We start from the raw sequence: 26,834 nt of genomic DNA on the forward strand, positions 1-26,834 counted from the left end.
GTTTTTTCTCCTTTCTCGCAGCCGCTTTCCCAAAATTCCGAGTCCTGGTGGCATCGGGAGCCACGGCGGGGTGGCAGGAGCAGCCGCCTCCCCGCATCCCTCAGGGTTTAGGACTGGGCAGGGTGAGTGGGGAGCACCCTCCGCTCTTCCTTCCCCCCCCGACTCGGGAAAAAAGGAGAAAGGGAAAGAAAAAATACTGTTTATTTCACACCACTACATCAAGTGCATCAGTCTGCCATGTCCTGGGCGCGGTGACCCAGCATCCCCTCCCCAAACTCTCAACCTCCTCCCTCCAGCCCTCCCCATCGCTCCCCAGGCACGGGATGGAGCCCCCAACCTGCCTGGCACCCGGGGTCAGGGGATGGGTGCTGCCTCTGGGATGGGTTTCACCCCACCAAACCCCTCCTGGGACAGGGGAGAACCCATCACATCCCCACCAACACCCACAGCATCATCCCTGTGGTGGGGGAGGTCACACCAAGCAGCCCCTTGCACTTTGGGGGCAAGGGAGCCTCAAAATCAAGGGGGAGTGACAGGAAATTTGGGCTCACCCCTAGTGAGCCACAAGACTACCTCGGAAAGAAGGGAAAATGGCTCAAAAATGAAAATCACTTCTCTAGGGGGAGGTGTGAGGGGGGGGTTTACACGTGGGGAGCGGGAGAGGCAGCGCGTGCAGGCAGAGGGTCCGTCCCCACGCACGTCACAGGCGTGGGGACACACGAGGCAGGCATGACACCCAGTGTGAACACGCTTAGGTCATGTGTGATGCGGAGGAAAGGAGAGAGTGAGAGACACACGGGCACGGTGAGGGGGGCAAAGACCCCCGCACCCACCTCAGGGCTTGGGGGACAAAAGGCGGTGGCGAAAGTGCTGATGGCAGGAGGAGGAGGTCGGGCTGGGAGATGTCCCCACGCCCACCCCCCTGCTTTAGGGGATCTGGAACACGTTGAGTTTACTGGTGTTTTTGAGGGTCTGCCGGCGGTTGCAGAACCAGACACGGACGACTTCCCGGTCGTAGTTGAGCTCCTTGGCAATCTCAGTGATCTCCTGGCCCGTGGGCAAGGCGTTCTTCTCAAAGTAGGCGTTGAGAGCCTCGATGGCCTGAGGGGTGAAGGAGGTTCGGCGCTTCCGTTTTTTGGAAGGTTCCCCCCCCACGAATTCCATCAGGTTTTGTTGCCCCTCCTGGTTACGCAGCTCAGCTTCGCTCAACCACTTCTCCAGCACCGGTTTCAACTTCTGGGCGCTCTTGGGGGTGATGTCCAACTTCTCAAACCTGCCACGGGCGTCGAGAATCCCTCAGGGATGTGATGAGGTGAATCCCTCAGGGTGACAAGGTAAATCCCTCAGGGACATGACAAGGTGAATCCCTCAGGGATGTGACAAGGTGAATCCCTCAGGGATGTCACAAGGATGTTGGGGGACAACAGAGAGGACACTGTGACCCACTTGGGGACAGGTGATGTCCAACTTCTCAAACTTGCCACGGGCATTGAGAATCCCTCAGGGATGTGACAAGGTGACAAGGTGAATCCCTCAGGGACGTGACAAGGTGACAAGGTGAATCCCTCAGGGATGTCACAAGGATGTGGGGGACACCAGAGAGGACACTGTGACCCATTTGGGGCCAACCCTACCTGCAGATAGCTGACTGGCTGTAGGCAGGACCCTCGGTGGCTGTCAGGGCCTGTCCCACCTGTGTCTGTGTCAGCCCCAGGGACAGGCGTCGGATCTTGAAGTTCTTGGCGAATTCCCGGATCTCCTCCAGGTTAATCCCATCCTCTTCTGTGCTGTTGGGAGCTGGGGGCTCTGCCGGTGAAGGGACGTGGGGGATGCCATGAAACAGCCCTGGTGCTGCTTCTGTCCCCCGCCCCCATAACAACCACCCCCTTTTTTAGGCTTGCGGGGACCTCCAAGGATGCTTCCTCCCCCCATTCCAGGGGATCCCAGATCCAGGATCCCTCTCCCCAGGGGATCCCACTCCCCTCATCCCCCCAGCACCCCCCACATCCTCTCCCTATCCCAGAGGATCCCAGATCCAGGATCCCTCTCCCCAGGTGATCCCAATCCCCTCATCCCCCCAGTACCCCCTGCATCCTCTCCCTATCCCAGGGGATCCCAGTCCCCTCATCCCCCCAGCACCCCCTACATCCTATCCCAAGGGATCCCAGACTCTAGGATCCCTCTCCCCAGGGGATCCCAGTCCCCTCATCCCCCCGCATCCTATCCTGAGGGATCCCAGACTCTAGGATCCCTCTCCCTAGGGGATCCCAGTCCCCTTATCCCCCCAGTACCCCCCACTATGACTCACTGGAGACCAGCTGGCTGATGGTGGGGGTCTCAGTGCAGGTGATGGGAACAGGCACCGAGGTTTTTGCCACTGGGGCAGGGTTTGCCATCACCACAGCTGGCTGGATGGGCTGCACCTGGGGCAGAGGGGGTGGTCAGCACCCCAGAGAGGGGCTCCCCCTCTTCCAGCACCACGGTTGGGGTGCTCCCTGCCCAACAGCTCCAGCCCTGGGGGAGCAGGAGAGCAGCCACCACCTTGCTCTTGATTACAGTGGAAGTGAAACAGCCTGGGGCAGATGCTACACTGGAACCCACACAGCTCTGTGCTGGGAAGGGGGACACTGGTTTTGGGGTGTCCCACCCTATAGGTTTGGAGATGTCCTGCACCTCTGCTCGTCCAAGGATGAGCCTTGGTCCCTCCCATCCCAGCTGGGAAATTTGGTGGTCCCAGAGAGCAGGGCAGGAGGACAAACGTCCCCAGGATGTTTAAGAGCTCACAAAGTGGTCCCACAGCAACCTCTCTGTCTCCCAGAGGTGCCCCACAGGGACTCAAAGCATCACAACTGGGGACATTTGTTCCTTTGGCCAGTGGCCACCAGCCTGGTGCCCGTGGCTCACCTCACTCTTGGTGGGGGGCTCAGGAGTGCCAGTTTTCTTGACGGTAGCCGCCTGGATGGTGCTGCTAGCCAACGTGGCGATGACCTGGCCCTGGGCATTGAGCAGCAGCTGTGGGGTCACCGCCTGCACCTGCAGGTTCTGGGCTGGCAGGGTGGCTGGGGCAGGGCTGGTTCCTGCCATCCCGGGGGGATTCACCACCCAGGGCAGGGTCCCAATCACCTGGGCAGAGGGAGGAGAGCCGGGGCTGGGGGGTGGCATCCAGCAAACACCCCTCCTCAGGGTGGAAAAAACACACACCCCCCCCGGCTGTGTTTGTCTCCTCCTTCCTCCTGGGGGAGAAACAACCCCAAGGAGGCAGGGGGGGGGCAGCCAGCAGTGGGTCCCTCCCCAGAGGTACCTGGCCCTGGGCGTTGGTCAGGAGCTGGCCCGTGATGCCCTGCACGCTGGAGATGGTGTTGGTGATCACGGGGGTGGCTGCCAAGGAGCCCAGGAGCTGGGGTTGACCCCCCAGGGAAGCTGCACTGATCTGCAGAGAACCAAAAGCTGAGGGTCAGAGACACGGGGGAGCAGCCCGGGCCATCACGTCCCCCCCTCCTGCGTGGGCAGCCACCCCCTTCCCCGTGGCAGGTGAGTTCCCTGTGGCAGGTGAGTTCCCCGTGGCAGGTGACTGACTCCTGCCTCGTTGCCCTGGGGGCTGCAATCCATAAATCTGTCCCTGAGGCTGTGCACAAAGCAAAGGCAGCGGCGGGGAAACTGAGGCAGGGATCTTGCACCATCCCCCCGGGAGGTGACGGCTGGGTCGGGGTGCTTCATCTCCAAGGAAACACGACTTCTCCTGGCTCTCCACGGCCACGGGAGGCACCAAACTTGCCCAGCTCCATGCCACGGGCAGCCAAATTCCTTACTATGCCAGGGTTAAAGGCAAATCCGGCCGGCTGGACGGTGATCTGGGTCTGGGGCTCCAAGGGCTTGGCCACGGGTGGGGTTGGTGCTGCAGCGGGCTGTGGCAGGATGGGGGGCTGGCTGGCTGAGGCTGGGAAGATCCCAGGGGGCTGGAGAGGGGCTCGGGGCTGGACTGCAGCCTGCAGGGCTGGGACAGGAGGGATGGGAGCTGAGATGGTGGCGTTCAGCACGGCGGCAGCTGCGGGGGGAAGGAGATGGAGACAGAGTGAGCTGGGAACAAGAGGGACACTGGTGGGGCCTCTGCATCGCCCCACAGCTCGCTGTCACTTCCCAAAGGGAACTGAATCACCAGGTGATTCCTCTCTGCCCCAGAACCTGTGGAACAGGCAGGGCTGAGCTCCCCGCTAAGGCAGGACTGATCCTGATCCAAAACGCTGGATCTGACCCAAAGCAGGCACTGCCAGCACATGGGGTCAGGGCCACCTCTGAGCTCCTCAGTGCTACAAATCACTCCTGGGCAGGCTCCTTCCCTCACTACAGCTCAAGAAGAGACAACTCCCTCTGAAAGGGAAGGGCAGGAATCCTGCCTGGAGAGGCACCCAAACCCCTTCTCTCACAGCTCTCCCCCTTGCCAAACATCAGCCACTGCAAGGGATGCTACACCCAACCCCTGAACCTCACCCAGGCCTCATCCCCAACCCCTGAACCTCACCCAGGCCTCACCCCCCAACCCTGGGTGCTGCCATCACACCCCTGCCCTCCTCTCATGCTCCGGGCACCTTTTGTACGCAGGGAGCCCTAAAAACCCGAGGCTTTTTCAGACCCCTCCTGAAAGAGGATGGCCTGGATTTGACATAAACTGGGGGGGGAGAGGAATTAAGGAGGCTGCAAAGCAGAAGGGCACGGGTTACCTTGCAGATTGGCTACAGGTGATTTGAAAATTCCCCCTGTAGGAGAAGCAGCCGTCAATCCGGGGAGGGCAGCGACCGTTGCTGTAGGAAATGTCCACACAGCCAGCCCCTGCTGACCTGCCACTTGACCTGCAATACTGATGGGGATAAGAAGAGGTTGAGTAACTGTCCCTGCTGGAACCATTACTCCTGTCACAACTGTTGCTAAGTTTTCCTGAGTCAAGACCTGCAAGAGTAAACAAGATTTAAAAAAGAACACAAATCAACGCCACTGCAGACAGCATCAGCGGAACAAAAGTCTTTGCAAAAGGGGTCTGCAGACCCCGTGGCTTGGGCAGCCCAGGGACCCCTCCCATCTCAGCAGCTGGGTTCCCAGCTCTGTGGAGCCCTTTCTCCTTGTGGGGAGACAAGGGGGGGATCTCCCCACCTCCCAAACCACCCCGACTCTGCATTCCTGGCAGCACCTCGGTGGCACGAGGCCCTTGGCGAGGGCACCAAGCAGAAGGAACCCGCCCTGGTTCGGGGCGTAGATCCTACACCCCGTGCCACAAGCAGCTCCCTCTGCCCTCAGGTTTGCCTACAGCAAGCAGGGGTCCCCCCGGGACGTTTGCCCCCCCCCCCAACTCCACCCCACCCCTCTCCCACTCTCCCCTCACATTCCACGGCCGTGGGGTAGTTACCTGTGGGGTGGCCTGCAGGGCCAGTGGGGCCAATGTCTGTGTCTGCTGGCTCGTGGTGTGGCTGAAGGTGCTGATGGAGGGGACGGTGCTGGGGGATTCCCTGGCTTCCAGTTTGGTTTTTCCTAGGGAAAAACAGAGGAGAGATGTTGGAGTGGATGCTGCTTGGCTGGGCAGCTCGTCTGCACCAAGGATGGGGATGAGGGGAAAGGGGGCACCCGAATTCCACACACCCAGAGCACGAATACCCTCTGAAGGGTGTCCCAGGTGAGCAGCATGGTGTCACCCAACGTGGGGTGTCCCCAGGAGGTCCCCTGAGCTTGGGTCACCCTGAGCCAAGTCCCAGGGTGCAGGGGAAGGCGCCTGAGGGCTTCTTATGGGATGTTTTGGGGGAGAAAAAGGGAGGAGGGAGAGGTTTGGGGAATAAGTGTGGGAAAGAGGAAGGTTGGGGGGGGAAGAAGAAGGGGTGGTGGTCGTGTGAGTGGTTTGCTGGGCTGTGGGCACCTCTTTCAGGCTGTCGGATCCAGCGGGAGAGATTTTCCTCCACCAGCAGCCGGCTCCAAAATTAGCAGCAATTAAAGCGGTGTCAGCCCCTGAGCTTGCTCCCCGGGAAGGGAGAGCTGGAAAAAGGGAAGGGACCTCAATCACCCGGCCAGCAGCTGGCAGAGGGGGGAGGAACTTCGTTTGGTGTCTTTCAACCTCCTGCCCAAACTCACAGAATATGTTCAGATCCCTGAGTTATCACCAATAAGAGAAAGATTGGCTCCTAATCCATGTTTATTACCTGTGGTTTTTTTGGGGAGATCTCTTATTCTGCTCAGCTTCTAATAATGACAATAATGAGTATTAAAATCCACTTAATTCTCTTCAATTTTTTGAAGAGAACAAAACCACCCTTTTCCTGATTTTTCCTCTGGCAGAAAAAAGTTTTACTGAATCAATACTTTCCTCAGCTAAAAGCCAGGCATTTCTTGGCTTTTATTCTTCACTCAGATATAACTGCAGGTCTGGAAGATTTTAAGAAGTCTTTTTTGTTTTGTTTGACATTTCCTACCAAGCCCAAACACAGCCCATGCTATGGGGCAGTGATGCCACCAGGGCCCATGAGTTTTGTGCAGGGCTCCAAGGCTTGAGCATCCCCCAACTCATCTCCTCCTCTTACCAACCAGCCTCAAACAAACTACATCCTGCCTTTTTTTTTGGTTGGTTGGTTGGTTTTGTTTTTTTTTTTTCTTTGTTTTTTACAAAAGTGCAGGAATCTGGGAGTGTCCTGGAGGTGACAACCAGAGAAAAGTCCTGTGAACAAAGTGGCAGGAGAGGGGACAGCACAGGGGCACTTGCAGGCAGGTTCAGGATGGATCTGCAGGAGGACTGCCCAAAACCAGCAAGGAATGAAGTGGAAATCTCTCCCAAAAGCCTCTTCCCAGAGCTGCATTCCTGGGAGAGAGGAAATGCCCCCACAGTGAGCTCCAGGCACCCCAGGCAAGGGGGAGAGGAGCCCCAAGCCCCTGCTCTATGCTGCTGAAGGAAAAATGCTCTGCCCTGCAAAACTTCTCATCCAGAAACATATTTTCTCCATTTTAAGCTGCTGTTCAGGACTGTCCTCAATGCAGGAAGCTTTTCCCTAGAAAACTTCCCATCCAGAAACATTTTCTCCATTTTAAGCTGCTGTTCAAGAATTGCCCTCAATGCAGGAAGCTTTTCCCCACAAAACTTCCCATCCACAAACATTCTCTCCATTTTAAGCTGGTGTTTCAGGACTGTCCTCAATGCAGGAAGCTTTTCCCCCAAAAAACTTCTCATCCAGAAACATCCTCTCCATTTTAAGCTGGTGTTTGAGGACTGTCCTCAATGCAGGAAGATTTTCCCCACAAAACTTCCCATCCAGAAACATCCTCTCCATTTTAAGCTGCTGTTTCAGGATTGCCCTCAATGCAGGAAGCTTTCCCCCACCACTTAACTGTCTGTTTTTTTATTTTTTAACTCCTGTGTTTGGTACCAGGATGCCACAGAGCAGGGTGTGTGTGTCTGGCTCTGCCTGCCCATCACCCTCCCTTCCCCTCCTGCCTCCAACCCTCGAGTCCAGAGCCCAATTTCTCCTGCAGGGACGGGACAAGGGCAGGAAAGGGATGAGCCCCAGGGACAGAAAACATCTTACCAGCCACCTCCCCGCTGCAGGGGCTCTGGGTGCTGGGCAGCCCATCTGCTCTGCCCACCTGAGTGGGCTCTCCCAGGGAGCCTCCTGTTACCTCCCCTGGGGACATTTTCAAGGGTTTCTGGTCCTCCTCGGATGAGAGTGGGGTATCCACGCCGACTTCCAGCACTCGGATAGTTTCGTGGCTGGACATGACAATAACCTGCAAATTTGCCCCAAAATGTCCATCAGCTACGAGGCACCTGACCCCCCCCTCCCCCAAGTGGTGTCCCCGAGGCAAAGCAAAGCAAAACCCTGCCAAGCAGGACATGGGAACCCCTAAAACGAAGCAGGCAGAGGCATTCCTGTCCCCTCGAGGAGGGGGACCCCAGCCTCACCAGCACCTCGCTGGTACTGGCCCAGTTCTGGGCTCTGATGACACCAGCAGAACCAGCAGCACTGGAGTGAGTGCTGATCTGCAGCCCCCTGGCTCTGCCCCCGGGTCAGGCAAGGACTCTGAATCACATCATGTCCCCTGTGGGACATTATTTGGGGACAAACAGAGAGAAGTGCTGCCCCTCCAGCTCTCCCGTGGCTGCTGGCCATGCAAAGGTCCCTTGCAAACAGCACCCACAGCCCCACCAGGCTGCCTGGATGAGACCTTTGCTCTTCCTCTTAATTATTAAAAACCACCAAAATGAGGCAGCCAAGCTCCAAAAGATGGAGCTGAACATCTGCCCCCCCAGCCAGGGGCACAAACAGGTTGTGAGCACGGGGCAGGTGCCCAAGGGGGGGTTTCACCCCATGCAGTGGAGCTCAGGCTGCTGCCAAACCCCAACCCTTCAGCTCCCCCAGTTTTGGGGTGCAAAGGGGTGCCAGGGGATGGAGCTGGTGGGGCCCATACCTGCTCATTGACCATCAGGGAAGCCTCCTGGGGCTGCACAGCTTCAGCATCCATGGTGTCCCAGCAGAGGGAGAGGACTCAGACCTTTCACATGCTGCAAGCAGGGGACACAGGAAGGTTTTGTCACCCACCCCATGAGAGGCTCAGGGGTCACACGTTGCCTCAACTTGGAGCCAACCTGGTCTCTCCCACCACCTCCCCCTCTGGCACAACCATCCCACCTCTCCCCCTCTGTGCTGAAAGCCACAGCTGAAAAGTCAGGGCAGTGCAGAGTTTGCCCTCCTGCCCCACACCTTGGGGTTGGCTTTGGCATCTCTGGTACCTCCCAGCACCTCCTGTCCTCTTGGCACAGCCCCGGGGAGTGGAATTTGTTGGGGAAGGATCAGATGGAGAAGCAGCAGAAGAATGGAAGGATCATTCTAAGGGCCAAACCTTTCCCCCCTCTCCTCTCCCTCTGGGAGATGAGGATGCAATCCCTACAGCCTGGCTGAAAACCCAAAAAAAAAACCCAGGCAAAGCCCCAAGAAGGTCCCCAAAGTCCCTACATGCCACTTTGCAGCTCTCCCAAGCCCCTGCTACTGGGCACAAGGAGACTCAATCTCCCCCTTTTTCCTGAGGGGACCTAAATTAATGGGGATACTGGTGAAATGAGGGAGGGAAGGGGATGGAGGGAAGAACTTAGCCCACCTCTTGGAAGGCAACTCTTTTTCCAGTGCCCTTCATTAACTCATCTGGTCGTGTCTTGGCCTCTCAGTGCCTTGCAGAACCATAATTGCCTTTATCAGGGGCTGATGAATCTTTTATTAGAGACATTTCAGGGATGTATTTACCCATGGATGACATTCCAAATTACTCAGTGCACGTGTGAAGGTGTTCAGTGTTTCTGTAACTACTCAGGAGGAGCCTGAGGGCAAACTGATGCTGGGATGTGCAGCCAGACCCCAAAATCCTGGGCAGCACCAGTTTGGGTGCTGACCATCCCTGTGCTTGGTCCTAACCCTGTCTGTACCCCCCAAGGGCTGCTGGCCTCACACAGCCTCCTGCCCTCTGCAAATCTCAGCCTGTGAAAGAGGCAGAGTTCAGGTAGAGCCAGCCTGGGGTCCTAACTCATCCAAAAATAGGGAATTTCAGTCCCAAAGTTGTGGGACTGCATCTCATCCATTTGTTTTAATCTCTGCCCAGGGAAATCTGGAATGGTGCAGGCATCCCCTGCTGCTCTGCTCCTCTGGGATACTTTGGCCCCTCACATCAGCCAAGGAGGCACTTCCAGAATCCAGGAAATATTTCCCAGTGCTGTTTTCTAAGCCCTTTCTCATTTCCCTGTGTCTCAGGAGCCACCAAGCTCCTGCTGAGGCCACTGAGTGTATCCTGAGGTGGAGATGGCATTTCTGTGCAATTAGGAACCAGAGTTCTTGGGATCCTGCTGATCCAAGGGGGCCTAAATTGAATTAAGAGCCAAATTCTCATTTGAAATTCAACAGGGGCTGAGCATCTCATTCCCTTTTGTACACAACACTTTTTTTTTTTTTTTTTTAATCTGCAGCAAAGTGACACTTGGGGGCTCAGCAGAGATGGGGGGACTTCCTTCCCCCCCTTCCTTGGCCCTGCCAAGCTCAACCCAAAACTTCAGGCAAGACCCAGAACCATCCTTTGTGGCAGATTTGGGGAGGAATTTCAGAGCAGAGAGTGTCTGATCTCTGGTAGCTGCTGTGAATTTTCCAACCTGGTGCAGAAAACCACCCTGGGATGCCAGTGCATCGTTTAATTAACAATTTATTTTAGTGTTGAATAGAGCAAGGGACAACTGAGTGGTTTCTGCAGGCAGCTGGCATGATAAAAAGTTAATGAGCTCTCTCCAGCAGCCAGAACCCAGCAAATGGTGAGAAAGGCAGAGCAAGAACTCCCTGTGCAGGCAAACCAGCAAAGCCAAGGTACCAAATGTCCCACCAAGGGAAGGAAAATGCTCCAGAGGAATGTTCTGAACTTTTCTGGAGAGCAGCTGGCAAGGGGAAAGGATGTTGGGGACACAAAGGGGGGGTGGGAGCCTGTGTCCTGCTGAATTCACCCCCCAGGGAATGCTCCAGGTAGCTGCTCTGTGTCATTTCATCTTCCCTCTGGCCCAGCCCTTGGGGTTTTGCTAATGAGGGTCGAGCCCCCAGAGTTTTGGAGCAGCTTTTTTCCTCCCCCTGAGCCTGGAAGAGGTGGGAAAGCTTCCTGCCCTCATCCCATCACCTTCCTGCCACCATCCCTCCCACCCCAGGGACCTCTCCCCAATTCCCACACAGGGAGCCTCATCAAAGGAGGCAGCTGAGCCCAAATGGGAAGGGAAGGACTCAGTGGCTGCAGCTGGCAGGGACTTTTTGGGGCTTTTTGGGATATGGGGAGACCCCTCCTGCACACCCAAACCCACTCATGGTTTTGCACATCTTCTACCACACAGCAGGGCTCGGGGTGGATGGGGAGCAGAGAGCTGGGATCCCCCAGGAATACTGCAGTGGTTTTGGGGGGGAAAAGTGGGAGGCAGCCCCATACTCACTCACTGGTTGCTCTGGGATGAAGGGACACTCCAGACAGGAGACAGGGGCTGGGTGCTGTGTTCTGCTCCTCGGGAGGGCTGATGGGTGAAGCTGTTGGGAAAAAAAAAAACCCAGAGCTGCCTCGGTGCCCAGCTCAAGCTCCAGGGAGAACTCAAGAGCATCCCCAGCCCCAGGGATGTTAAATCCTCCCTCACCACTCCTGCAGAATTTTTCCCAAACCCAGCAAGTTGTCCTCAAGCCAGCACCACTGAAAAGTTAAAGGACATCTTGGCTTTGAATTTTGGTGACAAAAGGAGCCCAGACCCCACTGTCACCCCTTCCAAGGGGGGTCTGACACCCAGTGTACAACAACCCAACCACAGTCACAATTTTTTGGTTGAATTTTAATCCCTGGCTGCAGAGAGAGGGGCTGGGCAGGAGGCAGAGAGGTCACACACCCCCAAAAAAAACTTTTTTATCCCCAGAAAAATGCAAACCTCCTTTATTCCCAGTTATATTCTATCACTAATATTGGTTAATTAATTCTTTACTTCTTCAAGTGCCAGTGCTCCCTACTTTCAGGACAAATGCTCCAAAAGCTGGGGGGGGATTTGTTAGCAGCCTAGGGGTGTGTACTTTAGTATTCTAATAATATGTTAATGAGGTAAGGCCAATTAGTCAGGGTTTTTTATTAGGTGTTTCTAGCTGACTCCAAGGTAAGCTGGGGGAGTGTTCCCTTTCATCTCCTGTTGGCCTCTTTTCAAGGACAGGTTGTTGACTCCTAGGAAAGTTTCTTCTCCAGTTCCCATAATTTATTTTTTTATTATTATTTTCAGTCTTTTCTGAAAATTCTGTGTGTTTCTATTCTCTTACACAATTCTCCCCAAACTTTACTTTTTTTAATTAGTAGGTGACATCCCATCAACTTCAGCCTCTCTCAGCACCACAGGTTTATTCCAGAGTGGTCAGAGCCTGAAGGGGATGGGTGATACTCTGCCCCGTGGGAGAAAAGTCAAATAACACGGAGAGAAAATAGAGATTTTTTTTTTCTTGGTACCATGCAAAGAGACCAATTAGTGCCCTGGATGATTAAACAGATATTTCACAACATCTCAACAGTTTGATTTGGGACTCAGCTTCCTCTTCTCCAGCAGACACGTGGAGGTCAGCAGCCCCATTTCATTTCGTTTCTCCACACTTTATTATATTTATTTTATTTTTTTTTTTTCAATAAATGGGACAAATCATTCCTCCAGATGGTGGTGTTAAGTGCACATGGCAAGGCGACAGCCATTTTGCAACAGATGGCCCCAAGAAAAATTAAATGCACAAAATAATAATATTTAAAAGGAAAAAAGAAGAGGGGGGATGGGGGGGAAGGGAAGGATAATTTAAGATGCTCCGAGTCTCACTGTGAATATAATTGCTGTGTTAATTAAAGTGTTGATGAGTCAGAGATGTAGCCACTTAGATCCCAAGTGGGTGGAAAGCTAAATTCTAACCAAGTTGCCACAGGTAAGAAAGAAACCCTAAGAGGTTAATTAAACCTGCTCCACCAAGAAGACATTTTGGATGTGGCTACAGCTGGCTAATTCCTTGATGTGATTATTTCCTGGATTAATTCCTTTGGATGGACACTCTGATCCCAGGCTGAGGAGGGTGAAGGTGCCATAAGCAGCCACGAGCTCCAAAGAGGAGCCCTGAAGGCTCCTAAATCACCAGCTCCTGCCCCAGGACACAGTCCCAGCCCAACACAGACACCCCTGGACCTCCCAGTAAAAACTGGAGGACCACCAGTACGAAGGGGACTGGTCCAGGTTGGGGTCACATTCCTGGGAAATGAAGCCATCGAAGCCCCAAGCATCCCTCACCCCCATCAGCTCTCATGATTTTTTTTCCACCCCATTCAGAGCAGAAAGATCCAGGCTGGCAATGATTCCATCAGAGGGAATTATTTTCCAGAGAGTATTTCCAGGTGTCACAGCAGCAGAGAGCTGGACCACAGTGTCCCTCTCCTTGGAAATCAGCTTCCCTCTTAAAAATGACTTTTTAGCCTTGTAAAATTCATTGGTTTTAAGACTTCACTGAGTTCACTGCTGAGGAAACAGAGGCAGGGGATGAGATGGGACATATTGCCCCCAACAGACCTTAAACCCATCCATCTCCAGCAGAAACAACAGGGCAAGCATCCCTGCAGCCAGGAAAAAAACAGAAAAGCAGCCTCTGATTCCAAACCATTACAATTAAGCAGCAGAATGATGTAAATAAAATTTCCATCCCAATTTTCCCCCTTCTTTTTCTCAGCACTCCTCATTCACATAACTTCATGCTACAAAACCCTGTGCCAGGCTCAGGGCAGCTGCATCCCAAAGCAGAGATCAGAAAAAAAACCTCAACTACCAGCTCAACCCCAACCAAAAGGTGCAGCCAGGGCCACTTGGGGACAATCATTAAAGTTTATCAAGCAAACCATGTGGCTACATTAAGCCTGGCTGCCTGGCCATGGGGAGCTTGCTGGGGCAGGAATTGGCATCTGTGGAGCAAATGGAGCTGCAGAGACGTAGAGGGCACTTCCCTGCCTGGATTATCTCATTCCAGGGATGCAGAAAGCACAGGAAGAGAAGATGGAGAGGTTGGCTGGCACCAGTTTGGCCCCAGCCTCAGTAATTCTGCCAGGGATGAGCCCTGGAGCAAGTGCAGCTCACCCTGGCACCCCAATCCCCAGGACAAATACAGGGGATCCTTGAAATGCTGCAGCAGGGAAGAGGAAATGCCCAGTGGAGGGTCCCAAAACCTGCTTCAAAAAAGGGCAAACCCCCCAAACCAGTTGACCAGCATCCCCTGCCAGCTTGGCAGTTTCAGTGTTATTTGCCAAATCCTCTTGGAGCCACTAAAGGACCCATTTTTTTCTCTTGGCCATGGTGTGTTTGTTCCTGAAAGGGGAGATTGGGATGCTCCATCCCCCTCTGCTACCCCTGGGCTGCTTCAACCTCTTCATCTTTACTTTGCCACCCACTTTTATGGGGGTTTTGAGGGAAAAAGCCTGATCCCCCCACAAAATCTGCCTGTTTGGCTGTGCCAAGGGTGATGGGGCTCCCTTTTTCCCTGCCTCTTTGCAATGCCAACCCCAGCCAGCTCCTCCTGCCAGCCAGATCACCTTACACTGACTTCCCAGGAATCTGCTCCTTTCTCCAGAGAGATGGGTAAGTATTTTTATTCCCTATTCAGAGAGGGAGGAGATGAAGGGATTAAGTTCACCTCCCAAGGTCATCCCAGAGGAGCTGGGCAAAACCAGGAGCAGATTTGGGACCTCCCAAGCTCTTGGATGCTCCCAAAACAGCACCCGGAGCATCCATCGCTCTCCGTGCTCCCAGCGCCTCGGGGCTGGAAAAAAAATAAATCGGGGACCCAGGACACCTCGGGGGGGGGCATCGTCCGCAGTTCAGGACCCCCCTAGTGAGCCCCCAGTCCTGGGGGAGCATCCCAATGCCTCTCATCGCCACTTCCAGGGCTTTTTAACGCGGGTTCAGCGAAAGAACCAAGCCTGACCCCGAGGTGGCAGCAGCAGCTGGGGGGGACACACACAGAGCCCCTCGAACCCCGAAGAAGGAGCGAACTCAGCCCCTTCATCCCACTTCTCAGCTCCCTGGATTTTCGGGATCCCCTGTGCTGTCGGGGGGGGATCTGCCCAGCCCCCCTCAAACACACCCCGAGGGGTTCAAGGGTGACGGGGAGAGGTGCCCCCAGCCCCCTGCCCGACCCCCGGGCACGGCTGCATCACAGCACCCCGTGCCTCGCCCCACACCCTGCAGGGGCACCCCAAAATTTCCCTGGTAGCCTCCCGGTCCTACTCTCCATCCACTCCCCAGATGCAGCAGACGCCTCCCCGGAGCTCTGCCCACCCCCCCGGGGCACCCTGAGCACCCAAACCCCTGCCTGGCACCTGCACCCACCCCAAGGGCAGGGCCACTCCTTCGTCTCCCACCCTTGGGGTCCCTTTGGGGGACCTCAACGCTGTCCTGCGCCCCCCCTCCGGCGTGGTTCCCCCCCAGCTCTGTTCTTCCTCTCCCGCACCCCAAAACCCAAGTCCCACAGCCCTCAATTTCTCCTGTCCATCCCCTCCCTCCCCCCCCCCAGAGCACTCAGCCCCTTTTCCCTGCCTCGTTGCTCTTTTTCCTCCCTTCCTGGACACCCCCAGTTGCGGGGTTCCCCCAGGGACCCCCATCCTGTCTCCCCTAACCCTACTCCCCCCTCTCCATTCCCACTCTTGGCGTTCAGCCCCCGCCTCCTCTTCTTCCCCATCTACCACCTCCCAAACCCACTGCCCCCCCCTCCGCATCTCATTGCCCCCCCCCCACACCCCACCGAGCCTCCTTTTCAAAAAAAAAAAAAAAACCCCATGCCCCCCAAAACCCCATTTCACCCCCCCAGAGCGTCGCACCCCGTTTCTCCGCCGCTTTCCCCTCCTCCCCCCCCCCCCAATCCCTCTTTATCATAAATATATAAATTATGCTAATTACGGCATTGCATATTCACCGCGGCGGGGCCCACCGCCCCCCGCCCGGCCCCGCTCCGGCCCCGCACTCACCGCACCGCAGGGGCCGAGCTCCCGCCTTGGAGGGGAGGGGGGGGGGGACGCGGCCGGGGGGCTCCGCGCTGCTCCGCGCCGCTCCGCGCCTTCCCCTCTGCCGGGGAATAATTAAAAATTCATCTCACAGCGGCGGCGGCGGCGGCACAAAGGGGGAGGGAGGTAACGGGGGGGGGGGGAGGCGGGAGGCGGCCCCGGGACCCCTGAGCTTTGCGGGACCCCGTCGGAAAGGGTCAGGTTGGAGGGAGGGGGGTGCAGGAGGATGGGTTGCGGTGTGGGTTGGGTTTTTTTTTTTTGGTTTTTTTCTTGTCCGTGGGGTTAAGTGTTGGGTTTGTTGGGTTTTTTTTTTCCCCTCCTCCCGGGGATTTTTTAGCTGCTGCGTCATGAACATAATTTATGCGCAGGCCTTTGCCGCAGCCGCGGGGCTGCCGCGCTCCCCGCAGCCACCGGGGGCGCACGGAACCTCCCCCCCCCCCATCACAGACACCCGAAACGGAGATCATCCCCCCACGGAGAGAGACCCCAAGCCTGACATCCCCCAGAGGTACAGCCCAACCATCTCCGAGACTCCCCAACTTGGGAGAGACTTCCCTGACACCCCCCAACCCTAAACCTGCCCCGAGACCCCCAAACCGGAGCTTCTGAGGTCCCCCAGCTACACCTGAGACCCCAAAACCGGAGCTTCCGAGGTCCCCCAGCTACACCTCCCCCCAGGCTCAAGTCCTGAGACCCCCAAACCGGAGCTTCTGAGGTCCCCAAGCTACACCTGAGACCCCCAAACCGGAGCTTCCGAGGTCCCCCAGCTACACCTCCCCCCAGGCTCAAGTCCTGAGACCCCCAAACCGGAGCTTCCGAGGTCCCCAAGCTACACCTCCCCCCAGGCTCAAGTCCTGGGACCCCCAAACCAGAGCCCCTTCAGACCTCAAAGAGTCCTCCCCCAACCCTCAAACCAGGGTTGCCTCAAGACCCCAAAACCAGAACCCTGCAACCCCCAGGTCCCCAAACCTGGGATCCCAAAAGTCAGCCCTCTGCAACCTGGGACTCCCCAAAAGCAGAACACACCCAATTAGAGCATTAGCAAATTAGAGCAAATTAGACTCCCCACCTAGAGACTTCCTTGACACCAGAGCCCTAATTGGGGTCACCTTTTGCCAGCCTCAAGCACCCCTGTCCCCAAGGTGGGTGCCAGGGGGATCAAGCCTCTGCATCACCCCAAAGAGCATCATCCCTCCTGACCCCAGCTCTGAACCAGCTCATCAAACCCTAATACAGCATTTCATCATCATCATCCTCATCATCAATTAACACATTAATCATCACCTCAGCATGAACCACTCCAGGGCAACACAAAGGACAAAATTTGTCCCCCCCCTACACCCCATTATTTGCTTTCCTCAACTTGGGATAAGAGCCCTGGTGCCCAACCTGCTGCCCTGCCAGGGCTCAGGGCTTTCCCCTAAGTGATCAAACCCCACAAAAAAAAACCCTTCCTGAGGCTTTCAAATGGTAGCTGGAGGCAGGGCCTGGCTGGGCCTGCCTTTTCCCAAGGGATGCCACAGGAATAATTTAGGATGCTCCATCCTCCTGCATCCCACCCTGGTTGGGATCCTGCTCCCTGGGTCTGATCCTCTGGGGCTCCACATCCCAGGGGGGAGCTGAGCCCCTTGCCCTACCCTGGGTCTGAAATAGTTTGGGGGGGTTTGGACACCCCTTAGAGCTGCTCTGAAAATCAGATGGATCCCTGACCCCCTGATCCCTGACAGGACCTTGGGATACCCTGGGACCACAGTTTGGGAGCTTCAGGGATGCTCTGGGAACGGGGCAAGAAACAGAAAGCAACACAAAATGAGGATGTGATTTGCTTCTGGGTGGCTCCAAAAGGGAATATTTTACCAAAGGCTCTCCAAATCCTACCAATAATTTTGATTTTTTGGTGTGACCACGCAAGCTGCTCATGAATTAATCCCTGGAATTTGTCTGCCAGTTTAGAGGGACTTTTTTTTTTAATATTTTGAGTGAAGGAGCAAGGAAATAAGTGGCATAAAGGGAACTTAGGTGCCCCTTTAACTTCGTCACTACGTAATTAAAAGAAGGAAGAAAACTATTTCTGTAATTGCAAAGCTCCTTAGAAGCACAGGTGCAATTCTGTGGCTTTTCAAGGCAACTTATGGACCAATTACAGCTTAAAATAATTAAAAAGAAAGGAAGCCAAGTATATTACCTTGCATTCTGTATTTTTTTTAGAGCTTTCAAATTGTAACCCGATCTCCTGGAAGGAAAAAAAGGAGGAAAACAAAGGACAAAACCTCACATCTCAGTTATTGGTACCTCTTAAAAACGAGCTCAGCTTGATGAAGCCAAATTATTTCTGCTCCTTTCCCATCCCTATTCCCTGGAATTAATTGCACTGTTTGCCTCCCCTGTAGGAAAAGTCCACGTTGCCCCCCAACCCCTCTGGTGGAATCACCACGAGACACCCCCAGCCCCCTCCCACAGCACTGGGAGGGATGGGACAGGCACTTCAAAAAATTCCAAAATATTTTCCTCCCGAGGCTGAACCCATCCCATGGCCTCTCCTTTATTCCCAGGAAGATTTCTGGAATTACCACCACTCAGAGCAGCCTCTTAGTCCCAATTTTATTATTTTAATGCTCAGTGCTCAGCAGCACCTCCAGCTGCAGCCCAGGCTGAGATTGAAGAGGAATTAAGTGAGGACTTGATGCCCAGGTTAATAGTGAGGCACAAATCCTTGTGAACAGGTCCACATCCTCATTAATAATCAAATTAAAGATTTCACAGGATCTCTGCCCCCTTACAGCTTTTATTTGCAACTATAGCACGACTCAGCCCCGAGCCTGCTTTGCATCTGATGATGAATATTTAAATACTTGCAGCTAGTTGGATTTCAGCCTCATTTGCATACATTGGCATAATGGCTAATAGAATGCATATGGAGAAAAGGGTGCACAGTGCATTTTTAATTTTCCTTGAAGAGAACTTGATTTTACGAGTGCTGAACCTTTTTTTTTTTTTTTTTTTTTTTTTTTTCCTTCAGGAAAAGAGCTGATTGGGAAGGGGGGTTTAATGAACTCTTTCACAGGAAGAACAAAAAAAAACCCCAAAATGCTGAGTGCCAGGATGCATCTCCTTTGTTCCAGAACTTGCTCTGCCACAGAGAAATCTTGGTGTCTGACAAATTATTATCTTTTGCTGTCTTGAAAGTGCAGAAAAAGGGAGCCAGGGCTTTATTTGGCTTCCCATGCTGCTCCAAAGGGACTCCAGCTGCTCAGAAACTTCCCTCAACCTGAGCTTAAAGACTTTTTAAAGACTGCAGTAGGATTTAAGGTGGGTTGGTTCTGCCTGGCTCCTTTCCTTCAAGCTGGAAACAGGCTCTAAAATTTCCATTATTTTATTTTTATTTTTTTTTTTCAGGCCACTCTGTAGTGCTGGGTGAAGTCTGGTCCTGCCAAAGCCAAGGACAGAACCCCCCTTGATTTCCATGAAGCATTTTCCCGAGGTGGAAGAGAAGAATCCAGCTGCTTTTTCATGATTTTTATGGGATTAATTATAACCCTCCACCCACTTCCAATTCTTCTTACTCACAGGAGCAAAAAAATTTCACAAAAAGGTGTCTGCTGATAAGGCCACAGATCCCAGCTGAATTTTTCCCTGGTACAGCTTATTTTTTGCTGTTTTAAGGAATAATCCTGGATAATAATTCCTGAATTTAAGGAATAATCCAAAGGAATAATCCTGGGCAGCTCTCCTTCTAGTCTAGGGTTAAAAATCTCTGTGCTCTGTAAATAAAAACTTCCAGCCTGGGCACAAAGTTCTCTGGCACCCAGCCAGAAATTGCCTCAATTTCTCCAGGTTTGGGGACACCAGGCAACTCGTGAGCTGATTTTTTAGAGCTTTTTGACTTTTACTGGAGGTTTGTAATTTTTTTTATCTCTTGGAGTCCCTTAAAGGAGGTAAAACAATGATAAAAATAGAAATAAAACCAAACCCAAGGGATTTGAAGGTGCCTCCTGAAGAGCCAGGTCCCACTGAATAAAAACTTATTCCCCTTTTTAAGTGTTGTCCACTCTTCCTTTGCTTGGAATCTTCCTGTGGAATGACAACAGGATGATGGAAAAAAGGCACTTTTAGTAGAAAAAAATCAGGGTGTGAAGCCAGGAGCTGCTGGGCTGAACCCTGAGCAGTTCCAGGGCTTGGCAGGGTTTAATTTCTGAAGAAATCTGGGCTCAGTCTCTCTGAAATCCCCTTCCCAGAACTTTTCTCCCCTTTTCTTCCTTTCTGCACAGTTATTTACACCCCACCTCCCTCCACGATTCCGTGGGCAGCTTTCAAACTCTCTCCTCTCCCACTTTAAAGGGTAAATTTATTTTTTTTATTTTTTATTTTTTTAAACGTTTCCTGCACAGTTGCAAGGTGAAAAACATTTTCCAGGCATGAATTATTGATGGAGGCACAGGAGCCAACGTGAATATTCATCAGGCAGCCAGTACATTATTCATGAGCTGTTCACCTCAATAGGGACAAGAACAATGATATTCTTGATTGAGATGCCTGAAAATCAGCTTGAAAAAGAGCCCATAAAACTCTGGCCAAAATGCAGCCAAGGAAGGCAACCAGAACCACCCCCACACAAAATGGGGGAGAAGGGGGGGGAGAGTGGCAGGGGGGAAATTTTACATTTTAAATGAGTTTTTAGCCTGGTCCTTTAAGTGCCATCTGTAGATTTATTTTTAAAATAAATAAGATTTTTTTTTTTTTTTTTTTTTTAAATAAGATTTCACCCACAGAACTGGGTTGCACCATACCTGCTGCACCTTCTGCTGCCAAATCCAGCAGCAGCAGCAGACTTAAAACAGGATTTAGGACCTGTAACTCATGAAAGATTATCAAGAAAACCCTCACTTTTTTCCTTTAACCCCACATTTCCAAGGCCAGGCAGATGCCAGAGCTTTGCTGGGCTGGTGTTGGGAAAGAGAGGGGGGGGGAATTCCTGCTGGTCCAAAACCATCCCTAAAAATGCACCAAGCAAAGAGGAGCTTTATTGCCCTAAACCTCCTGAGGTCCCTCCTGTGCTGGTGTGGGATGAAAGGGAGAAGAAATCTGAAAAGTTCAGCTTCTTGCCAGTGTTTTGGCTACAAGGGGACACCCCAGGCACTTTTTTTTTGGAGAGAAACCTGCTTTTCCCACCCCCCCCCCCATGGATAAGGTGAGGCCCTGGTGATGCTAAGAGACCCCACAGCAGGATGTTGCCCCTTTTTCCCCCCCTCCCCAAGGAGGTTTTCCATAAAAATCCCAGGTCCTGCAGAAGACTCAGGGCTTGTAAGAACAACCACAAGGATTTGGTTTAGAAGAGCCAACAGAACCTGGAGCTTGGGCTGAATTTACCAAGTTTTAGCTGCTAAAAAAGCAGCTCAGCCTGCTGATGCTTCACGCAGCCCTTAAGGTTTAATTAAATTTCAAATATTTGGAGGTTACCAACCATTCCCATTGATCTTTTATGCACGAAAGCTCGGGGGAAGTTTTCTTTTCCTGAGGGGAAAGAGAAAGCAGGGAGAAAACTGGGGGCTCCTTTGCTCACCAGTTTCCCCAGTGCTGTCCCAGGCCCTGGGCTGGGTCCTGCAGGAGGGTCCTGCACCCCACATTGCCCCTGGGCTGTGTTGGGGGTCCCCTACCTCCCCAGGTCCCCTTCAGTCCCTTCTTGCTGAGATAAATTGAGTTTTTTGTAGTAGAAAAGGAGACCGAGTTTTATTTCAGTGAATAAAGGCAAAGCAAACAGGGCTGGGGGCCCTACAGAGGGACCCTCAACCAGGCCTTTTTGGGAGCCCCCACATTTTGGGGTCTCCCCACAACTCAAAGCTGTGTCTGGGCCCTCTTCAGTCCCTTCTTGCTGAGATAAATTGAGTTTTTTGTAGTAGCAAAAGAGACTGAATTTTATTTTGGTGAATAAAGGCTGTGTCCAGGCCCCTCCAGCCCCCCCAAGCCCTGTCCAGAGCCCCCCTGGGGCCCCTTCACTACCCCAACCCCCTCCCCCCAACCCAAACCCCTGCTCAGGCTTCGGACACGGCCCCAGCCCACAGGACAATCTTCTTTTCCTTTTCCTTTCCTCTTTCCTTCCCTTTTTCCTTTCCTTTCCTTCCATTTCCTTTTCTTTCCTTTTCCTTTTCCCCTTTCCTTTCTCCTTTCCTCTTTCCTTTCCTTCCATTTCCTTTTCCTTTCCTTTTTCCTTTCCCCTTTCCTTTCCTTTTTCCTTCCCTTTCATTTTTCCTTTTCTTTCCTTTTCCCTTTCCTTTTTCCTTTCCCCTTTCCTTTTCCCTTTCCTCTTTCCTTTCCTTACATTTCCTCTTCCCTTTCCAATTCCTTTCCTTTCCATTTCCTTTTCCTTTCCTTTTTCCTTTCCCATTTCCTTTCCTTCCCTTCCATTTCTTTTTTCCTTTCCCTTCCGTTTTTCCTTTCCCTTAATTTTTCTTTCCTTCCATTTCCTTTTCCTTCCCTTTTTCCTTTCATTTTTCTTTCCTTCCATTTCCTTCCTTTTCCCTTTCCTTTCCTCTTCCCTTTCCCTTTTCCCCTTCCCCCCCCTCCCCCCCTGGCCCCGCCCCCTCTCTCCTTCCCGCCCTCCCCAACCCGCGCGGCCCCGCCCCCTCCCGGCCGCGATGACGTCACCAGCGCGCGCCTGCGTGTGGCGGCCGCTCCCGCCACCCCCTCCCCCTCCCTCCCTCCCTTCCTCCCCCCCCCCTCCCATCCCCGTCCCGCCCCGCCCCCCCCAGCAGCTCCGCGGTGACACCGAGCAGGAAGTGCGCGGCGGGGGCAGAGCGGGAGCCGCTGCTGCCGGAGCCAGCGCCGCCGCCATGAACAGCAAAGGCAAGGACCGAGAGACCCCCGCCGCCATTTCCCCCCCCCCCCCCTCCCTTCATCCGCCACCCCCCTCACCCCCCCTCGCAGCCCCGGGGCAGCTCCCGACTCGGGACGCGGCGCCTTTAAAGGCGGCGCCGCAGCGCGTGACCGCGCGAGCGAGCTCGGGGCCGCGCGGGCCGCCCGGCAGCCAATGGGAGCGGGGCGTGGGGGCGGGCGCGAGGGTCGCCATGGCGGCGCACGCGGCCGGGGCGGCCTTAACCCTGTGAGCGCCGGGCGGGGCGGGGCGGGACGGGACGAACCGAACCGAACCGAACCGAACCGAACCGAACCGAACCGAACCGAACCGAACCGAACCGCGGGACGTCCCGGGCCCTCGTTCCGTGCAGGGAGGGAGAGCTGAGGTGCAGGAGAGCCCCCTCGGGTGACATAAGGAGGACCCCAGGAGGTGGAAGCACCACCCTCCCCTCCATCCCCCCCAGACGTGACGCCAGAGGGAACCCGTTACAGGGGGAGGCTCTGAGGTGGGGAAGCCCCCCACGTGTGACGTAGGGGATCCTCTGTGTGACGTCATGACGGCCTCCATTTTATGGCAGGGTGTCGGCCCCCTTGCCCGTGATGTAATGGGGGAGCGCTGGGGGGGGGAAGGGAAGAGTTCCTGCACCCCGGCTGTGGGGGGCAGGTGTGGGGGTGACTCTGGGTGACAGCAAGAACCCCCCTGGGTGACAACAGGAACCCCCTTTGGGTGACAACAGGGACCCCCCTGGGTGTCAACAGGAACCCCCCTTGGGTGACAACAGGGACCCCCCTGGGTGACAACAGGAACCCCCTTTGGGTGACAACAGGAACCCCCCTGGGTGACACCGGGAACACCCTGGGTGACATAGGAGGAGGGTGACAAGACCCCTTTGCTACGGGGGAGGACCCCAGGTGGGACCCTCTGGAAAAGGGGGCTCTGGACCAAGGAGCCCCCCAGGGGGCAGCTGTAGGGATTGGGACCCCCGGAAAGGTCCGGTTGGGGGGGGAGGGGACATGGGACAAGACCTCTTGATGCCACTTTAGTTTGTCCCCAAAGCCACGAGAGGCCCTGGAGGGTTTTTTTTTTTTTGAGGGGGCAGCAGGTTCTGTCTCTTTTTGTTTTGGTTTAAGAATTTACAGACCTGGTTCCCGCACAGCAGAATTTTTTTTTTTTTTTTTTTGTTGGTTTTGCTATAATTGGGGGGGTCCCACTGGTCCTGGCTCAGGGTTATGGGGTTTGTGGGTTTGTTGGTGTTCAGGTGGGTGGGTGGTTGGGCTGGGGTTTTTTTCTGGGGGGGAGGCAGCAGGTTTTGTGTCTTTTTGTTTTGGTTTAAGAATTTACAGACCTGGCTCCCGTGCAGCAGAACTTTGGGTTTTTTTTTTTTTTGTTGGTTTTGCTGTAACTGGGGGGGTCCCACTGGTCCTGGCTCAGGGTTATGGGGTTTGTGGGTTTGTTGGTGTTCAGGTGTGTGGGTTCAGGGGGTGATTACCCTGGTAAAACAAAAGTTAAGAGCTCTGATCCTCCCTTTTTTCTCAGGTAACAAATGGGGCTGCCCAAAGCCTGGGCAGGTTCCTGTTCTGGTTCCGCCCAACTCAGCTCTCCTTTCCCACAGGACAATTTCCTGCCCAGCCCTCCTACCCGCTCCAATCTCCGGCCGGTGTTTACCCCCAGACGCTGCCGCTGCCCCCCCCCTACACCGATGCCCCCCCTGCTTATTCCGAGGTAGGCAGGGAACAAAGGGATCGAGGGGGAAAGTTGGGGGCTGTAGGGTTTTCTTTGGGGTTTTTGGGTTTTTTGGGGTTTTTTTGGGTGGAGGATTTGTTTGCCGGGGAGCAGCACGGGGGGTGGGGGGGGGGGATGGGGAGGGGGTGTAGGGGGTGGGGAGGGGGTCAGAGGGAGGGGGTGCAGGGGGGGTGGGGAAGGGGTGCAGGGGGTGGGGAGGGCGTCAGAGGGAGGGGTGCAGGGAGGTGGAGGATGGAGGGGGGGTGGGGATGGGGAGGGGGTGCAGGGGATGGGGTGCAGGGGGTGTGGGGAGGGGGTGCAGGGGGGTTGGGGAGGGGGGTGCAGGGGCATGGAGGATGGAGGGGGAGTGGGGATGGGGAAGGGGATGGAGGGGGGATGGGGAGGGGGTGCAGTAGGGGATGCAGGGGGATAAGGAGGGGGGTGCAGAAGGGTGGGGAGGGGGTCAGAGGGAGGGGGGTGCAGCTCTCTTCTGAGAGCTTCATAACCTGTTTAAAGTCCCAGATATTGAAAGTTTACTGTGAGTTGGGGTGACAAATGTCCCTCACCTGTAAAACTCAGCTACATCCCTTCTTGTAGCCCATCCAAACACTCAAGGGAGGGGAATCCCATGTGGAAGGGAAGAGGGGGGGAAAGTCTTGCTTGGGCTGGTGCTCATCAGCCAAGGGTGGGGAATCTGAAATCACTGACAAGAGTTTTGGTTTGTTTTTTTTTTTCCCCCAGCTTTACCGTCCCAGCTTTGTGCCTCTGGGTGCTGCCACGGTGCCTACAATGTCTGCAGCATATCCAGGAGCTTCTGTCTTCCTGCCCATGGCCCAGTCTGTGGCTGTGGGGCCCATCAGCTCCTCAGTCCCCATGGCCTATTACCCCGTGGGTCCCGTGTATCCCCCGGGCTCCACAGTCCTTGTGGAAGGAGGCTTTGATGCTGGAGCAAGGTTTGGGGCTGGTGGGACAGCCAGCATCCCTGTAAGTACTCACAAACCCTCAAACCCCATATTCTTCAGTCTTAGGGTTCTGCAGGCAGGAGTGGGGGAGAAGATGTCCTTGGTTTTTCTGAGAAAAATTTATTCCTTACCCAATCTGTTGCTTGGGAGAGGAGCAGGCTCCTACTTCCATGCTGTTCCTGGCCAGCCTGTGGCTCTTGTTGCCTCTCAGGTGGTTCTGGCTCACTTAAAAAGCCTTTCCATGGCCAGTCCAAGCCCTGATTCAGCCTGGGGGGCCGTGGTGCAGTGTTCTTTGAGCCCAGGGGGGGAGGAGGGGGACACGAGCCAGCAGGGACCTGACTCTCCCTGTCCCCAAACGCAGCCTTGGCTTCTTCCCCGTGCTCAGGGAGTGGAGCTGTGGGAGAATCCTGCTCCACCAGGCTTTCCTTGGCCACTTGAAGACCTTCATTCCCAGTTCACAGGCTGGTTAAGAGCCTGGGGGAGCTGTGGGCTCTGAAAAGAGAGGGTGGGGAAGCAAGAACTTCCCATCAGCTCTTGGATCCTCACTCAGCCTTTGCACCAAGTGAGACATGGACTGGGAAGTCCCTGCAGCCCCCAGCTGTGTTGTTCAAGCTCCTCTCCTCTTCCTGACCTTGTTTAACCCTTCCTTCTCTCCATTTTATCACACAGCCCCCCCCTCCTGGCTGTCCCCCCAACACTGCCCAGCTGGCTGTGATGCAGGGAGCCAACGTCCTGGTGACACAGAGGAAGGGAAACTTCTTCCTGGGAGGTTCAGAAGGTGGCTACACCATCTGGTGAAGAAGGAAGGGGAAAAGTTGGGGGGGTGGGGGGTTTCATTTGTGTAAGGAAAGCCATCACATACTGTCAGCACTTCTCACCGTGTAACTGCTTTCATCCCTATTAACCTGAAGCTGCAGGTGAGGCCCCCGGGGGGGAGGTGTCTTCCTGTGCTCAGCCCTGCAAGCCTTTTTTCAAGGGAAACAGGAAAACCCTTTGGATGTCAGTGGTGCCTCTGGTCAAACAGGAGGGAGGGGTTTAATTTGTGAGCTCAGCAGCCCTGCCCCTTCCTTTCATTTCACTGGAGTAATCCCACAGTGCTGAGCTTTTACTAACACTGACCTGGGGAGGGTGGATCTGGTGTCTCCTGCCTGCCCTGCTGGGCCCACAGCCACAAACTCCTCAGATTTCCCTCTGGGTGGAAAAGCAAGGCAAATTTTGCTTCCTCACAGCAGGGAAGGCACCTTGGCCCTTCTTTCTTCCTGACCTTGCTCTAGAAGGGATCTCTGGAAGCTCGCTGTGCTCACATTTGGCCCTTGTTTTCCTCCAGGAAGGTGTGCAGCTGGCATGGATCATGGCTTTTTTTTATACACTCCAAGTAATCTTGGATTTCTTTGCACATTAGATCTGATCAAAGCCATGCTTTGGTGCCAGAAACACAATGCAACTCGTGTTGGAACATTTCATTTGATGCTAATGAGGCTTTTAGAGCGACGCTTAATAAACAAATTTTTTTTTTCTTTTTTTTTTTTCTTTTTTTTTTTATTTTTTTTAATTCAACCTGGTGTCCTGACACCAAATCTCCTTATGGCTGTTGTTCAAAGACTGTCTGGTTCCCATCTGTCCCAGAGTGTGTAGCAACCCTCAGTCAAAACACAAATTAACTTGGTTAATAGGTTGTTTCATGAATGCATACTTTAAAAATTACTTGGGTATAGTGGAGTCTTATT

The 26,834-nt window shown here is 54.2% G+C and overlaps 2 protein-coding genes across 2 annotated transcripts; one reads left to right on the forward strand and one right to left on the reverse strand.

The window, feature by feature from the left end:
- Nucleotides 1–185: 185 nt before the first annotated feature.
- Nucleotides 186–15,954, reverse strand: POU6F1 (POU class 6 homeobox 1). Its single transcript, XM_071729431.1, has 12 exons — nt 15,538–15,954; nt 10,970–11,060; nt 8,434–8,527; nt 7,554–7,752; nt 5,399–5,520; nt 4,719–4,944; nt 3,810–4,045; nt 3,302–3,430; nt 2,905–3,123; nt 2,309–2,423; nt 1,635–1,806; nt 186–1,273 (listed from the first exon to the last, which is right to left on the reverse strand). Exons 3-12 carry the CDS (start codon nt 8,485–8,487, stop codon nt 928–930), a joined length of 1,818 nt encoding a protein of 605 aa, XP_071585532.1. The 5' UTR covers nt 8,488–8,527; nt 10,970–11,060; nt 15,538–15,954; the 3' UTR covers nt 186–927.
- Nucleotides 15,955–22,634: 6,680 nt separating this feature from the next.
- On the forward strand, nt 22,635–26,623 carry DAZAP2 (DAZ associated protein 2). Its single transcript, XM_071729365.1, has 5 exons — nt 22,635–22,669; nt 23,001–23,019; nt 23,960–24,145; nt 24,887–25,129; nt 25,777–26,623. The coding sequence occupies exons 1-5, from the start codon at nt 22,635–22,637 to the stop codon at nt 25,903–25,905; spliced, it is 612 nt and encodes a 203-aa protein (XP_071585466.1). The 3' UTR covers nt 25,906–26,623.
- Nucleotides 26,624–26,834: the final 211 nt, after the last annotated feature.

This window comes from Heliangelus exortis, chromosome 31 (assembly GCF_036169615.1).
Source record: "Heliangelus exortis chromosome 31, bHelExo1.hap1, whole genome shotgun sequence".
Classification (NCBI taxonomy): Eukaryota; Metazoa; Chordata; class Aves; order Apodiformes; family Trochilidae; genus Heliangelus; species Heliangelus exortis.